Source organism: Macrobrachium nipponense, chromosome 40, assembly GCF_015104395.2.
Source record: "Macrobrachium nipponense isolate FS-2020 chromosome 40, ASM1510439v2, whole genome shotgun sequence".
NCBI lineage: Eukaryota > Metazoa > Arthropoda > Malacostraca > Decapoda > Palaemonidae > Macrobrachium > Macrobrachium nipponense.
In genome coordinates, this window is record NC_061101.1 from 39438879 (window position 1) to 39456523 (window position 17645).

Genomic DNA, 17645 nt, shown 5'->3' on the forward strand with positions numbered 1-17645 from the left:
GGATGAACAAAAATTTATTTTATTTTTGCTTATGGAAGTCACCATTGAGAATCGGCAGGGTTTAACGGCTTGACAATTTTAATGGAGAGAGGGAGAAAGACTAGTTTTACTGTATCTAATATACGTATATTACAATATAAGAACAGAGCGATGATACGCCATTTGCATTCTGGTTTTGCTTACATTCTTAAAATAATCAGCCGATTGCATTTTACCGACATCACCACTGTCTATAGTTTCCTAGTTGCCAGATGGAACCTCATTCAGAGATATACTTTTTGTAAATTATTAAAGTTGGGTTTAACAAACCCAGTTTTATATAATGTTTTTCATACTTACGCCTAAAAGGTAAACCATTGTTTTCAAGTTTCATCACTATTCTCAAACAATTGCTAATAATAGCAATACAGTAATGTACGATAATCATTCGTATGACTGAATTGTTCTAAACACAAACAGCTTTGTGTGCTGTCTCACTTGATGTTTGCTGATGTTTTGTTATAAAAGCATGGGGGAACATTAAAGTAGACACTGTCATAAAATAATTTAAAAATGCCATGGATGGTACCGGAGATGATTTGTATATGGTATCAACGAGAAAGCTGAAGTCAACTCACCAGAACCAGACTGCAATCCCTTTGATGGTGGCATATGTGATGAATCGTGACATGTATGAGAAACTTTTAATGAAAATGAATATCATGTTATCCTAAATGTTGTTATTACCGTAATTACACAACCGTTGGTATTTCAGAAAAGTTACTGAAAGATAAAGGTTACCGCGAGTGCAGTCTTAACTCTTTTTACATTTTCTCAGCTATGATCACATAGATAAAAGTTGGTTTCATTGCTATTTCTTGAATAGCCTATTTGTTATGGAGATATGCCAATAATATAAAAAGTAAAAATGGTTTTATTACAGTTATTATCAGTTTACTATTTCATAATGTGAATCTCCATGAATGTTGGTAGTTATCACAAGGTTTGATTTTTAGAACTGTAGTATAAAACAACCCCCAATTTTTAAGGGTGAATTTTGGGAGTTGAAGGTTGTCTTATATGCGAAAATATGTGGTAAACATCATTTATGCCAAAACATCTTTGAAACACAACCCTGTCATTTTAATCGGCTGCACTCTCTGGAACTATATCAGCTTTGCTTTATGTAACAAATAAATTCTCACCCTTTTCAGTGCAGAGGATGAATTTCATCTCTGGGCATGTGCTTGTGGACAAGAAATTTTAATTAGAAAGTTTTGAAGTGGGCACATAATTTGAGTCATGGTCACAAAGCAAGTGTTGTGTTTACTACATAAGCATGGGTAATAGTGGAAAATATTTCTCAAGCAACCCCTCTAAGAAATGCTAACAGATTTAATTGAAAAGAAATAATTAAGAGTATCATTAGCTATTTATTTATATTTTAAATGTTACATACACAAAATAATAATTTTAAAGTTTCAATGATAAAATATTTTCTCCTGTTTACTTTTAATGGACTTCTGTTTGGATCGTTCTGATTCATATGTTTGAACATTTAACTAAAATTTGAGTAATAGCAGGAATCAGCACATTTGACTTAAGAATTTGAATGAGGAAAGAGATCAGGTATTATATGTATATTTTACTGTATCTATGTGTTCCTAATAGTATATGTATAACAAACATGAAATTTATTGGTGCAGATTGATTGGGCTTGCTTCTTTAAATTTTTGTATTATTTAAATGTTCTCTTTCAGGCTCAATGTAATCCCAGATAGTCAATTGGTGTCTAATGAAAACTTTGGAAATGTAACTGGTTTCTTGACTGGGGTTGGATCTGTTGAGTCAGCATATCTTTTACAATCTACCCGATGCGTCACAGAACATCGAGATTGGGATGTTCCAGCTATACTTACTGCTATTCAGTACCTGACTCAACTTGAGGTGTGTGGTGTTGGAACAAAAGATGAGGACTTGAAGGGTTTATTATTTATATTTGTAAATAACTTTCAAAATAGGATTTAAAATTGTTTCAGCAAGTAACCCTAAAGAATAATATTTATGAAGATTTAAGACATACCATAGAAGTATGGAACTTGAGCCATCAGGCATCACTCATGACTAATTGTAGAGATGGTTTAGCTGACTACTAAAAATTAATGAATCATTAGGGAAGTTTTATTATAAATATTTAAGATAGTGTATTTTCCATGTGGAATTTTAAATTTTTTACTGTGACTTTAAAATCCATAAATTTCTCATGGCCACACTAAAGTTGCCTACTTAAACATAGTTTGTTCAAGAATGTAAGGATATGTAGAATTATAATTTTTTTGAAATTTCATGATTAATATATATAGTATTTATTTCTTTCTATTATCAAGTACGTATTTTTTTACAGGGTCCAATGTGGAGAGAAATTAGAGGAAAAGGTTTGGCATACTCGTATAGCATGACCCTAAACCCTACTGAAGGAACATTAACTTTGAAATTATCAAGAGCAGCTCAGTTGACGGGTGCTTATGAAGAGGCTCTTAATATTTTAGTAAGTGAATAGTAAACACTTGTACTCATTGGCAATCTTGATATTAAATGCCTTTTTATTAAGAATATTGGTGATAAAGCTTAAAGCTTAATTACTTGTAATATATTGTAAAGTGTTTGTAATCCAAATATACCGTGCAATTTGTATGGTGGCTGATACTTAAAAATCCTGATTACCTAAGAATAGCCTATGGGGAGGAATAAAACACACTGCTTTTTCTCTTCCAGCCTACTAATTTTCATTTTTATACTAAAAGTAACTGACCTAGTAATTACATAGCTATAAGCTTCTACTTTATGGCAGCTCAAAATTTGAAAAATATCAAAACTCATGGTAGTGCTCATTTGTTTTGGATGTACAGGCAGTCCCCGGGTTACGACGGGGGTTCTGTTCTTGAGAAGCATTGTAACCCGAAAATTGTCGTAAGCCGGAATATCGTCAAAAATCCTAAGAAAACCTTACTTTTAATGCTTTGGGTGCATTGAAAAGTATGTAAACTGCATGCTTATTGCATTTTTCATAAAAAAAAAAACAAAAACCTTCAAATATTGATTATTTTGTATTTTTGGTGTCATATTTCTTGTGCCAGATGAGAGTTGTAGGCGCCGTAACCCTGGAAATAATTTCTGATTGTAGCCTACCATGGATAGCCCAAACTTTCTTGAATGGCTTTACCCTAACCTAAGTTGTTTAGTTTCTAGATTAAGCTAGTCTATACTAGCCTAGCCTAGTTAAGTGTACATCTCAGATGGACTTAACCTACCCTAAGTGATGGAGGAGTTAGCCTAGCCTAATTTGAAGTGTTAACATAGCCTAACCTAACCAAACCAGGGTCCTAGTCAAATTGGAAGAGTTAACATAGCCTAACCTAACTAAACCAGGGTCCTAGTCAAATTGGAAGAGTTAACATAGCCTAACCTAACTAAACCAGGGTCCTAGCCTAATTGGAAGGGTTAACATAGCCTAACCTAACAAAGCCAGGGTCAACCTGGTCTTGCCAACTTAAAATAAGTTAGTCAATTCTTAATTGACTATACCTACTTAGACTAGTCCAAGTGGTTGTTGGCTAAGTTAACCTGGAATCTGCAAATGGGTCTCTTCCATGCTGGTCTAGTTTCTATATTGAAGTCATGAACCTAACATGAGGGTTTGAGCTTCAGTTGGCTAGAGCAAGGCATTAGTACCTCATCATATCTGGAAGGGGAAAGTGGAGAGTTTCCCATTCTTCAAGAGTGAGGTAGGGTGAAGTGACGTTGGGTACATTTCTGGGCTAGGTTACTCGAGAATAGCACCATGATGGTTTCTGGCAATATAGGATTTCCCTTTGGAGGGTAGCATATTGAACATATGCCCGTATATTGCAACAGGTCACTGCATAAGGTGTTTCATGGTTGGGATCTTAGTTTTTACAAAAACACTGAGCTGTTTAATAGCTCTCCTAGGGCTGAGGGCTGCCCTGAAGGATTGGATATTTTTTACGTGGCTAGGAACCAATTGGTCACCTAGCAACGGGACCTGCAGCTTATTGTGGGATCTGAACCACACTATATCGATAAATTATTTTCTATCACCAGAAATAAGTTCTCTGATTCCGCGTTGGCCGAGATGGGAGTAGGACCTTGGACCACCAGTTTGGCAGATGAGTGCACAAACCACTCGTCCAGAGAGGAACTCGTATAATGGAAAAACCATGTAATAGCTGTGTCAGGGGTTTTCACCCTTCGTGGAGCCTGAGGATTCCATTTGCGATACTGGGAACAACCTGGAGGTTACGCAAACTCTAGGTTTTACCTGTTCGCCATGTCCTCTGCCATGACCTGAACGGAAGGATGGGTTCCAGTAGTTAAGGAGGACCCAGGATGAGGGACTGATAAAGTTTATCGTAGCACAATCATCGCTACCAGGTTCGTGTGGGGAAGAGTTACCACCAATAGGTAGAATTAATATCTCAAGGACTGGAGGTTGACCAGTATCCCCATTTTGAACTAATAGTTCTCAGTTTTTGGGTGTAGAGTGTCACCTCAGGTGTAACACGACTCCAAAGGTTGTTAGCTCATATATACAGAATGACACTTTGGCCGTGACTGCCTGTATAGTGGACGTTTCTGTCCATTAAAGGCATTCAGTCAGTAGATAATGATCTGGTGGAGAGGTGGTCAGAACAGAGGGAAGAATCTCTGTAATTACGTTTACATGCATGGTGATATACATTGGACTGGTGATTGGGCATGTGAATATCGCTTCACACTGACTAATCTTAAGATGAATCAGGAGTAGTGAACTAGATGGGGCACATAGGAACTCCGATCTGATAAGTGATAACATACTCTCTATCAGAGTAGCCTTGACGGTCTACCACCAGGCACATACATCAGTCACGTTACAGGAAACTGACCGTGGATGTGGGTCTTCCTCTGACCTTGGTAGAGTGGGAGTACTCAATAACCAGGGTTTTGACGTAGACTCAAAAGTAGTCTGGAACATCAGTTCCAATTGGCCCCGGAATCCGAGATAATGAGTCAATGCAGCACAGGTCATGATGACAGATACATTTCTTAGTCATGCTCAGTACGGTATGAGTATGTGTGAGGGACCTTCAGCAGGGCCGTATTTGACTTGTCAAAGTACTCTGTGGTTATAGAAAGAACCACGTCACCTAGAACATTAAGGTGGTAGACGTAAAGGAACAGGCCAAACAGAGGCGATCGGTCAAGCCTACTCCTTGTTTGTCAAGTTGTACCAATGAGGTTATACAGAAGAGAAGGTCATCAGAGGAATATGGGCCTTCTGGCATTTAAGAACATATCTGTTAAAATGATCGTGACGGTTGGTCTGTGATTGTATCGAAGCTCAAAATTGAGCAATTTTAAGGAGGTGTCTGTCTTTTCATAGAAATTTGAGAGTGGGTTCTTTGTTATGAAAACCACTTTCAATTTCCTGTATATATATATAAGGTTGCCCAGAGGTCCTTTGACACAATTTCCTTGGGTCCTTTGTTGGCTGCTCAACAAATGGTGTAACTCATCCAGTACCCCGGCGGGTCAGTTGGTATCTTGTCTAAGATGATGGTAAGAATGTGAAATGGAGGAGTTAACTGGCATCATAAGCTGGAACGGACAAGGTACAGGTGAGTGAAGTGACCATACTGTTAGGGTTAGTATCAGTAAGATAGTAAGATACCTATCAGTAGCAGGACATTCCTCTCTTTAGCAAGGGGGAGAGGAATGATAACAAACCTACATGAGTGGATGAATTGGTTTGTTAGGGGAACAGATCTTCTTATCTTCCTCGGATGCAAAGAACTATGACTTTGTGTAAAAACCCAGAAGTCTGACTCTATGATATTCATATATGTCTTACATTCGGAAATACTGGTCATTTGTTTAGTAGAATTCTAGTATTCAGAAAACTGATCAAAGGTGGCAAACTCCCAGTTGGTTAATTGTACTTACCTCCCACCAAGAGTAAGTCTATCCTAATGTTAAGACCGAAGGTTTGTGTCGTATATGAACAAATGACAAATTTTTAACTAATTTGTATTTTTCATAAGTTACAAACCTGAGGTCTTAACATACAAAGGCCCACCTCTAACCACCCCTCTATCAACTAACCTGGGTTGGAAGAATAACTAACGGGGTCACGAGTTAATGAGGGGTATGTGAGTGGCTCCACATGTCTCGTGACCAAGCACAGATGCCAATAGTCCCTTGCATACACAATTATTTTAACTTTACCGGTTTCCAGCTGGCGCTGAGTATTTATCCTAATGTTAAGACCTCAGGTTTGTAAGTTACGAAAAATGCAAATTAGTTAAAAATTTGTCTTTCTCTAGATTCATAGGTTAAAAAATAATTGCACTTCTGGAATGTCAGCCAAGCAATGAATTGAATATTTTAGTAACTATAATCTATAATCATTTGTGTCTGTTATGCCTGTCAGAAAACTTAGTTTCTGCTAAGAGAGTAGATTTTCTCTTAACTGTTATTTCATTTGGCTGTCCCAAGTCGCTCATATGAAAGGTAAACTGGTGGCTATGGGTATGGCAGATGATTAGAACTAGTTTGTTAAGCATCAAGTGAAGCTGTTGATTGTATGAACATACCTAATTTCAGTGGTGGTATATTAAAGAACAACAACAATGAATATTTTTATTTGTGTGAAAGTCTGGTTGCTTGAAACAACTTATATAGGAGACTAATTTTTTTTTTTTATTAATTTAGTAAATAATTTTTGAGGGGGAATGAAAGACCAAAGTAAATTTATAAATTTTATAGTTTTGTATTTTTTTTTTTTTTATAAAGGAGACTATTTTTTTTATTAATTTTGTAAATAATTTTTGAGGGGGAATGAAAGACCAAAGTAAATTTATAAATTTTAGAGTTTGGTATTTTTTGTTTTTTTATAAAGGAGACTATTTTTTTTTATTAATTTTGTAAATAATTTTTGAGGGGGAATGAAAGACCAAAGTAAATTTATAAATTTTAGAGTTTGGTATTTTTTTTTTTTTTTTATAAAGGAGACTATTTTTTTTTTATTTTAATTTTTGTAAATAATTTTTGAGGGGGAATGAAAGACCAAAGTAAATTTATAAATTTTAGAGTTTGGTATTTTTTTTTAACAGAATTCACACATCAACGGTACAGCTTCATGGGAGATGAATTTATTAGAGTCAGCTCGTAGCTCTCTCATCTATGAAGTGATTGAGCGAGAAGCTGTTGTTGCTGGTGTTGTTCAGCAGTCTCTGTTATCCTATTTCAGAAGAGTTCCTCATTCTTACAACAAGTAAGTATATACTGTTCAGAATTGAAGTTAATGTACTTAACAGCTTTCTACTCTATTGATATGATATTGTTTAATGCTAAGTGTTACCAGATTAGTTTACCTAATAATTGTGTGCTTTATTTATTTGTTCTTTACTAATTTTGAAAAAAATGATGGCATAACTATTGTATTTGCAAAATGACTATTTTTTACACATAAAATTTACCTCATATCACACTCATAAAATTTACCTCATATCAGTTTAGAAGTATGTCCTTTCATAAAGGTGGTAAGAGAATAACTAACTCTGTCACAGGTTAGAGGGGTATGTGGGTGGCTCCACATGACTTGTGACCACGCACAGAGGCCAATTGTCCCTCTGTACCCAATTTTTTAACTTTGTTTCCAGCTGGCACCAGAATATTAGTCTAATGTGAAGTCCGAGGGTTTGTTTCGTATATGAACAAATGTGCTGTTCTTGGGATTGCTGTCAGGACAGTAGTTGTTAGCACTCTTCTCCAGCACCTTTGCTTCCTTGTTTCAGTGCAAGGCACCATCCTGATAGCAGTTCAGGGCAGACTAATGTGTCCACTTTTCGTACTGTGTTCCACTTAATGAGTTTCATATGAGGATAATTTTTCGGTCTAACTGGCTTTTGCCAACAGGACTCCAAATAATCTCACTAAATATTGACTAAATTGCGAGAGACTGGAAAATACAAGCTAAGTAACATACGATAATATTTTGTATATACAGACATACACACTATTTTATAATTGGCACAAAGCTTATTCTGGCTAAACAGTTATCGAACCCTGTTAGTCTAGGCTGCCAATTTTCATTGGGTAAAGTATCTCAAGTAATTAATTTGATAATCTGCATTTCCCCAATTTGCAGTGCTCATTACCACCTTTTCCTTGTGACCTTCAAAGAAAGCTGAATTACCAACAGTATTTAGTCAATCTCAAGCCCGTTTCCATGCAGAAAGAGTTATTGGCTGTAATGACTAACATGTATATAAACTTAGACATATATTAATGTAAACTAAAGAAAATTATGTAATGCAAAAGGATTGAAACAGAATTGAAATAAGAAGGGAAAAATGTGACTGCATACTCCCAAAAGATATAATTACCAGTTGCCCAGTCATCCTCAGATGGCAACTTGAAGCCATCATACAAGATTGGGTAATTTATATACCTCATCATAATGAATACAGTCAAAATATCAGCATATGGGGACTGAATATTTGTAAGTTAGTCATGTCCTTGAAGAGCAGCCATTTACAAAAATCTGTAAATTATAGTCTTGATAATGTAATTTTTTTTTTCCAAAGAAAGCTATTCAAGCCTAGAATAAACTCATCCATCAAATAGGCCTACTAAATTTTAAGCTATTTTTCTGATGTTTATCATTAGGGCATGTTTGTCTAACACAGACTAATTGAGAGACTAAATGTCATTAGTCTGCATTTGATTGGCAAAGGATAAAATGATAAATAAAACAAATGTGTTTTGCTAAAGAAATAAAATGTAGTGTCTTTACTTCCGTCAACTCTTTTTGATTCTAATATACATTACAACATTTTCAAATAATCCTACTGGTAAATATCAGATTTATTTTATTTCATACTTACCGAACAATTACATAGCTGTAGGTTCCTTATGCAACAGACCAAAATTCAAACTGCGTGGTGGTGCTGCTATCGCTGATGTAGGTGATAAGAGTTTCCTCCCCCAACTCGGGGAAGAACAGGTGCAACAGACCATGTGTTGTCGATTTGTTCTGCCCAACCATCCACCTGTGGGGAGGAGGGAGGACTTTATTAATTGTTTGGCAAGTAGGGGCTTACAAGTAATTGTTTGTTAAGTATGAAAATATGAAATTAATTTTATTTAAAAAATCACACTTTTATTTCAGTGTCTTACTGAACCATTACATAGCTGATTCCCCCATTGCAAGGAGAGCTGTGGATATATGCATAATTAAAAAATATCAGAATTTCTGAAAAAAGGCCGTAGTCAGCACTGGTTTGTGCTTTTTATACCTTACCTTGTAACATCTTGTTATACCTTACCTTGTAAGTGAGCGCTGGAAGTAAGTATGTACAGCCTCTGGTTGGCACTCGTCTTACATAGTAGTGTGTGCTTTGTTCTATGTCCAAGAGATGCGCCTCTACCTTATGTGGAATATCTTCGCAGTCAGGGAAGTGCACCGCTGACTCGATGAAGTTAAAATAAAACTAAAATAAAACATTGCCCTTGCCCTGGGCGAAGACCAGATACAAAACACTAGGAAACAACAAACAAGAACTGTCACCTACACCAAATCATAAAAACCTATACCCACCACAATAAGAAACAATCAACTGGTATAAGAAACAATAGACTGGTAGGTACTCCAGTTACTTAGTACCCCGAGACTTCCCTCAACTCGGGGTTCTCAAAGTGGTCCATATTGACCTCCAGGGGTCAATGAAACCTAGGGGTTGATGAATAACTAATGGGATGGTGAATGTTCACTGCTGGGGTCTACAGGACCATTGAAGCCTCCAATTTGAAATTCTCGTTAATTATAAAAATCTCCATTATCAGACCTTATCATATTAAAAAAAATATATATCCAATATTACTCTCTGGAATTTAAAAAAAGTGAAAGAAAAAGAGATAAATTATTTTCTTCACTACAAAATCTCAGAATTTTCAACAGAGCTGGCAACACTAGCTTCAACCAACCACTCCCCTGTCATCGAGCTTTCCAGCTCTACTGTCTGTACAGGATGCAATCATGTCTATGTCCCGTAATGAGCTTGCGAGTGTCTCCGCCACCCCACCTCATCCCACCCACGTCTCTTTCACTCTCTTGCATATAGAAGTTCAGTGCACTCTCAGCTCTCATTATCCCCGAATTGTATTCCATTAAAAATTGTGATTATAATGGCTGCTGTTGCTGCTAAGAAGAAATGCTGACACTCAGGGATATTTGAAATATGGATTCATTACTTCATTAACAAATGACACCATGCCATTGTGCCTCTCGTGTGAAAAGACTTTCAGTAATGATGCCATGAAACCTGCAAAGCTGAAGGACCACCTGGAAAGAGTTAAAACTGATTAAAAAAAAAAAAAAAAAAAAAAAAAAGAAAAAAAAAAAAAAAAAAAAACTTGACTATTTCAAGACACTTAAAGGAAAATTTTAAAATTCAAAATTCGTTCAAATATCAAGAATTTTTTTCAAAGCACCAGCCAGTGCTGATACTGAAGGAGGTTTAAAAAACTCATACATCATCTCCCTCATGATGATAGCAAAAAAAGGAAAGGTGCACACTATTGGTGAGGAAATCATAATCCCAGCCACTAAAGTTGTAGAAACTGTTATGAAGAAAGACTCGCACTCTGTTATGGAAAATTTGCCATTAAGTAACAGTACAGTGCAAAGAAGAATTGACGAAATGGCGAATGATGTTGAAAAAACTTTGGTATCAGAACTTCATGATAGTAAGTAATCTCTACAACTTGATGAGTCAACTTTTGGCAGCTCCAATCTTCTCATGGCATATTTGAGGTATTAGTCAAAATCAAAAGGACATTATTGATGAATTTCTGCTAGCCAAATATCTCACAGCTGTTGCAAAAGGTGATAATTTTATAAGTGTGCAGCAGTATTTTGAAAAGCACAATATACTTCTTAGCAATATTACTGCAGTGGCTATCGGGGGGGGGGGGGGGGGGGGTGTGGGGGGGGGGGGGGGGGGGGGGGGGGGGGGGGGGGGGGGGGGGGGGGGGGGGGGGGGGGGGGGGGGGGGGGGGGGTCAATATAGAGGATTTGCCAGCCTACTCCAACAGAAAGTGCCTGATGTATGTACTGTACACTGTGTACTGCACAGACATCATCTTGTAGCCAAGAAACTCAGTGATGGACTGCATGATACCTTGAAAGTGTGCATCAGGGCAATTAACAAAATCAAAGCACATCCACTAAAATGATGACATGTATAAGCAATTACTCCTGCACACTGAGATAACGTGGCTCAATTAGGGGTCAAGCTTGCAGAGACTTGTTGACTTATATGACTCAGCTGTTCAGTTCCTGGCAGATGTGGATTCATCTTCAATGGGAAGAGTTAAAAAAAATGCAAAAATTCCCTGTTCTATTTTGCTGACCTCTATTCTAAATTTAATGACACAAAACCGACTGCAAGGTAAAGATGTTGCCATCATTCAGGCCAGGACAGTTGTACTAGGATTCCAAGGCAAGCTTAGGCTGTTTAGTGCTATACTGTCACAGATATTTCGGTATTTTACAAACTTACAACAGATACAAAGTGAAAGCCTTTCTGATGGGGACAGAAATTTACAAGACTCATTTGGAGACTTTATTTGAAGACTTTACAGTGCACTTTGAAGACCTGGAAAAAATGAGTGTCAGAATGGATTCTAACTCAGTTTGATGTTGAAATAAGGAATGCAGATATTCCCTCACACCTGGAAGAGGAATTCATTGACATGACTGTGGACCTTGAAGTAAGTGCCTCGTTCAGAAGAAAAGGTCCTTGTGAATTCTGGATCAACAAGAACAATGTTGCTAAATATCCTCAGCCTTGTGCAGTGGTTGCGCCATTTTTACTTGCTTTCCCAATTTCATACATGGTTGAAGCTAGTTTCAGTCATGTAAATGCAGTCTTAACAAAACAAAGGAGCAGACTGAGCCTGGAAGAACTTGGTGACCTACGGTTTTAGCTCACGTTGAGAGTGAACTAATATCACCAGAAATACACATCTCTAACCCCTCAGTGGAATGCCCGAGAATTAAACTCACGGCCATCGAGGTGGCAGGCCAAGACCATACTGATTACGCCACTGAGGCGCTTATCAGGCACATCCTTCACATCAATGATGTCAACAGTGGAAGAAGAAAACTGTATGTTGCATTGAGAATAAAGTTACTGGTGCATCTAAATTTCTAAACATTTTCTTACTGTGTATTACTTTTTTATCATACTGCACATCAATTACTAAATTAATACTACTAAAATTGATTTTGACATCCCCCCCCCCCCCCCCCCCCCCCCCCCCCCCCCCCCACCCCCCCCCCCCCCCCCCCCTTGAATTATTAATAATTAAATGCTAGGCTATGGGGTCGATAGAAAATTTGAAACTTCTTTGGGGGGGTCGATGAGTTAAAAAGTTTGAGAAGCCCTGCCTTCACTCAACAACCTTGATACAAGGCAAAGAAAACAAGTGACCAATCCCTTGTTGCCTCTCCATTCCAGCTATGGATAAAGGACAGAGTTACAGTCCTCAAAATACTCTCAATTTCCTTTTAAGTAATGTGACACAAATACTGATTTAGACCTCCAAAATGTATTTTGAAGGATAGTGGACAGCGACAAATTGTGTTGGAATGCCAGGGAAGTGGACAGTGACGAATTGTGTTGGAATGCTAAGGAAGTCACTATTTTGTCTTGTAATAATGGTACTTTGGGTAAAGGTAGTAAGAAAGTGAGAGCTCACTCATCCTAACATCTAAATATGGTAATACAATTTTTTTGTTTACAGTATTGATAGTTGTGTCACTAGTGAGTCACCTGCAACTTAGGTTTTTTTACCGTTACTACAGGTCTAGTTTGTTTTCAATGTAGATAGTTGTGATGGTAGTTAACTATTGACACAACTCTGTCGACACTTCTGGGGTTAGCCTATCATTAACAATCTTGGCAGGATTTAAGGTTTGCCTTTTATACTCGCCATATCAGATGACCCCCTATTTTGGAGGTAATTTTTTAAGGTTAAAAGGTTGCCTTATATGCTGGCATAGACGGTACATTTAAAATCGGTTGTCCCACAAGAAACTTCTAGTTTCACAAGTTCATCAGAAGATTATGGTGTCAATGGAAGGGATGTTCAAAAGTTCTCATTTGTAAGAATGAAAATGAGTTCACTAAGTTATGGTACAGTGGAATTGTATATATGTTTTCTACTAATATTCACGAATTGTTAAGTGTTAAATTTTATATAGGATGATTAACTGACTGTGCATAATTTTCCATATCCTCCTGCAGAGACCTGATTGATAGAATTGCTGTGGTAACTATAGAAGATGTGAAAAGAGTAGCTCTGAAATATTTTGTTCCTTTAGTACAACCGAACACATCAAATACTGTTATAGTATGTCATCCGTCCAAAGTTCAGGAAATTGTTAGAGAGCTGAAAAAGTAAGTTTTAAATAAGTTTTATGTTTATCATTGAATGTTGTGCAATAATAAAATATTCTTAACAACAAAAGGACTCACTCTTATGAAGTGATGTATATGCAATCTTTTAGAGGATTGAGACAATTCCCAATCACAAAGACCATATTTCTATTAGATTATATTTGAAAATACACATAGCTTTTATTGATAAGTAATTTACTATTCTAAATTTGCCCAAGTTGACTTGTGAGAGATTCATTTCGAGCAAGCAGTCATATAAATAATCTTGAGAATTGTTAACGAATTTTTTTAGAAGTAGTTTCTTGATATCCTTAGTTGATGTGTAGGTATTCAACAATTGCAAATTGTTATACTTTTCAGGTTTGGCCATAATTTGGAAGTAATTGAATCTTTAGAAGACAGCAGATTTGGATAAAACTTCAAGAAGGTATTATTCATGAATGAAGCATACTGTGTATCATCATCATCATCAGTGTGTCATGGAAGTCTTTTACCTCAGATGCAACTGTTCTTCCATACTTTTGTTTACATATTCTGCCTTAAGTAATTAATTACACATTTCTCAGATAGTCTGAAGAATGGTAATTTTACGAAACTTCCTTAGCACAGCTGTTAACTATGGATGCAGAGTTTTCACTGTTCTTTTGTATTATTTATTGGCTGTAGCAAAATATGATTTAGTACTTGGTAACCAACTGCATCTTCTTCACTCAGGGAAGAAGTAAGTGATGCTTTGCTTATCATGTTTATGAGCCGCCTCAGTATTACATTGCATTGCGTCACAGCACAATCTTAAGAGGGAACTTGGTTTAAAGTTGTACTGTTATACAGTGAGACCAAAGTTTTTTTTCAAATAGTTGCAAATAATTTGACAGACTACTGACCAAATCCAATAGTTGAAAAAATCCAAGCAATTTTCAATCATGATTATGAAATCACATTGCAAAAGCACGGTTTCAAGATTCTTTCCTCTCTCTCTCTCTCTCAATGATGGTACAGCAAATGCCCACCACTTCTTCAGTAGTGGTTATGGAAATGTTTATTTTAATGATTATGTATTTTATGGAAATCTTTAATTTTAATGATTATGTATTTTATCTATTACCGGCAAGAAATTTTTTGTATATGCAGTCAGTATAGTCATTATAATCACTTTGAAATTCAATGGAAATAATTTTCATGTATCATAAATGTAACAAAATTATTTCAAGAAATTGAACACTATATTGAACCTTGCATATTATAAGTCAAAACCTTGTGTGTATATACGCTTATTTAACTAGTTAAAAGTTATTTTTATGTTTATGAAACCAACCAATATAAGATTGTAACTGGCAATAAATCTGGTTTTAAGGATTAAATTTTGAGCTCAGGGAGTTGTTTGATATATCTTTGCCAAAATGTTTGTGGGTAATGATATGGTAAAAATATTGCAGTTTCTGATGTATGTGCATTGAAGATCTGTTTTACAAGAATGAAGGCAAGAAACAAATCTTAGAACAAAACTCAAAAGTGAAACTAGTGATCAAAGTTGAATTTCTACAAAAGTTTTAATTGCCTAATTCCCATGGTATCTATATATTTTTTAATCATGAAAAGAACATGGCAGCTTCTGCTGGGAAATTTATGTAAATTACATGCCCCAGATTGTACCAAAAAGAATGTGGCAGCTTCTGTCGGGAAATTTATGTAAATTACATGGCCCAATTTTTACCAATACAGTACTTGAGAAGGGAGTTGCAATGTTTTAACCACAAGATTGTCAAACTAGAGTAGTAGTTACGATCAGATATGCTAAATGCATAATTTTAAAGTTAGAATGTGGTTATTTCTTGAATTCTAGGTGGCAATACACTTAGCTCTTATTCACTGTCCAAGGATAAATTATAGTCTAGCTTCAGTTATGGTAACAAACATTTCCAGTACATTTCATAGTCAGACATACCTGTAATTTATCTACAAATGAACCACTATCTGTATCTTGAGGAAACTAATAACATACACATCTTTTCACTGCATAGCCTTTATAGCATTCATTTTCATTTATGATCAAAACTAGTACTTAACTTTTAAAATATGACATCATCCATGAATAAGCTTTTAAAAATCATTATTTCATTATTTTACCAATCAGAACTTTTCCTCAACCTAAGGCTTGCTAGGGAAGTGTCAAATTTTTGTATGATAGTGCCTCTTCAGACTTGAACATTCAAAATAAGGATATAATTTGAATGATTTGCTTTTTCACTGACTTTTTAAAGTTTCTACATCCATTTATTGTATATTTTAAAGTAATTAAAGGTCACAACATTTTAAGTTTAACCAGACCAGAGTGAAAACACAACATGCATGAAAGTGTGGAACATTTTAACTGCACCATCAGTTCATTTTATAAAGATGAGAGCTGTAAGGTTCTCACATTCAGAGTACAAATGAAAATGATGTTTACAGAACTATTATGAAACAAATAACCTTTTCCAAGGAGTCAGACTAGCCTCAGGATTTACTGAACTGTGGTAATGAAATCTGCAACACTTTAGAAAACAAAACCCTCAATGTTAAGTCTGTACAGGACCTCCCATAAATTTTTCTAGATAATTTGGAACTGAATGCATTGGTCTCATTTTTAAGAAATCACGATGCCTTATTAAGGATGTAACAACATGACAAAATATACCTACTACTATTTTGGGATCAATGCACATTTATTCTTTTGTGGACTGATGTTACTGTAAGCTTGTATATAGTAATATAAAGCATTTTCTTATATAGCAGTACCTTGGATGTTTTGGCTGGTTTTAGAGAAATTGTTTGGCATGTTTCTGCTGGTTATAGAGAAATTTTGCAGCAAAGTTCTTTAAATTTTGGATATGAAAATGTTCTACAAATTAAGCCATTAAATTCCACAATGTTCAAATCCACCTGGCTTTTAAGTTCTGCTTGGCTTACTTTCTAAATATGTAGCTGCAAGTTGGCCTTAACTTACTTTAAAATAGGGCTGAATGTTTATATTGCAGATTTTTGTGGTCATTTTGTAATGATAGTGTATAATTAAATTAAATGGAAATGTAAAAAAACAAAACAAAAAAACAAAAAACACCAGGTCACTGAATTTGTTTACTTAAGAGGTTTTTTGTTATAAAACATTTTGGATCTATTGATCTGGATTCATCTGTTATTGGTAGCTGTAGAAACTTAAGCAGCTGGTGCTCAATATATATCACTAGAGGAGGTTTTTTGAGGCTTATAACACTGTTATCATTTTTATATTCAGGATTGGATGTTTGAAACATAACCATTTCCTCTGAAATATGTTGAAGAATTACAGCAGGTGGTGCTGGAGGCTTATTGCTGTATAATTACCTGCCAACTTATTTTTGTATGTAACTTATATGCTTACTGTAAAATGCTAATGAAAAATTTTTGGATTACCTATTGATACATACAGTACTGTAGCATCTAGAAGATTAATTTATTTAAAAAAAGTCAATAAATAAGAAATGGAATTTTAATTGCTGAATTCTTTATCCTTCCCAAACTAAAGATTGACTGACATCATTGTAATTAAGTATTTATGGTTCCATAAATATGAAACAATAAAATTCACATCAGAACCTCAGACAAATAGAAACACCACTCAAATGGTGGGTCTCTTTTACTTAATCTCATTCCCACCAGGACTTCAGGGATCACTGCCTCCTTTCTTAGAAGGCTTTTCAAACTTTCCAGCAGATATGTCATCTCAAGTCTGGGGTTCAGTACTGGTTATAAGTACCAGACAACGTAACAGACTGCCTGCTCTTAAACTTCTGACTTTGTTATGCTTATTAGATAGGCTGCTGGGAATGTTGCTGATGGGGTGACAATTCCAAGCACTAAAGCATTCAAAAGAGCCTCGAATGGATGCTGAATTATCACTCACCTCTTCTGCTTAATACAGACTAAGGTTGGGTTTGTATGGTGTTTTTACGTTGCATGGAACCAGTGGTTATTCAGCAACGGGACCAACGGCTTTACGTGACTTCTGAACCACGTCGAGAGTGAACTTCTATCACCAGAAATACACATCTCTCACTCCTCAATGGAATGGCCGAGAATCGAACCCGCGACCACCTAGGTGAGAAGCAAACACCAAACCAACCA

General features: G+C 35.9%; 1 protein-coding gene across 4 annotated transcripts in view; it reads left to right on the forward strand.

Moving 5' to 3' along the window:
* The window catches only part of LOC135212101 (uncharacterized protein C05D11.1-like), a 120652-nt gene extending 103638 nt beyond the window's left edge, over window positions 1-17014 (forward strand). For all 4 annotated transcript variants that reach the window (XM_064245481.1, XM_064245482.1, XM_064245483.1 and 1 more), the window contains exons 17-21: window positions 1740-1926; window positions 2384-2527; window positions 7149-7309; window positions 13350-13502; window positions 13863-17014. In XM_064245481.1, the coding sequence (XP_064101551.1) occupies window positions 1740-1926; window positions 2384-2527; window positions 7149-7309; window positions 13350-13502; window positions 13863-13917 (700 nt within the window). In that variant the 3' untranslated portion in view covers window positions 13918-17014. The remainder of the gene's footprint in view (window positions 1-1739; window positions 1927-2383; window positions 2528-7148; window positions 7310-13349; window positions 13503-13862) is intronic.
* The last annotated feature ends 631 nt before the right edge of the window (window positions 17015-17645 follow it).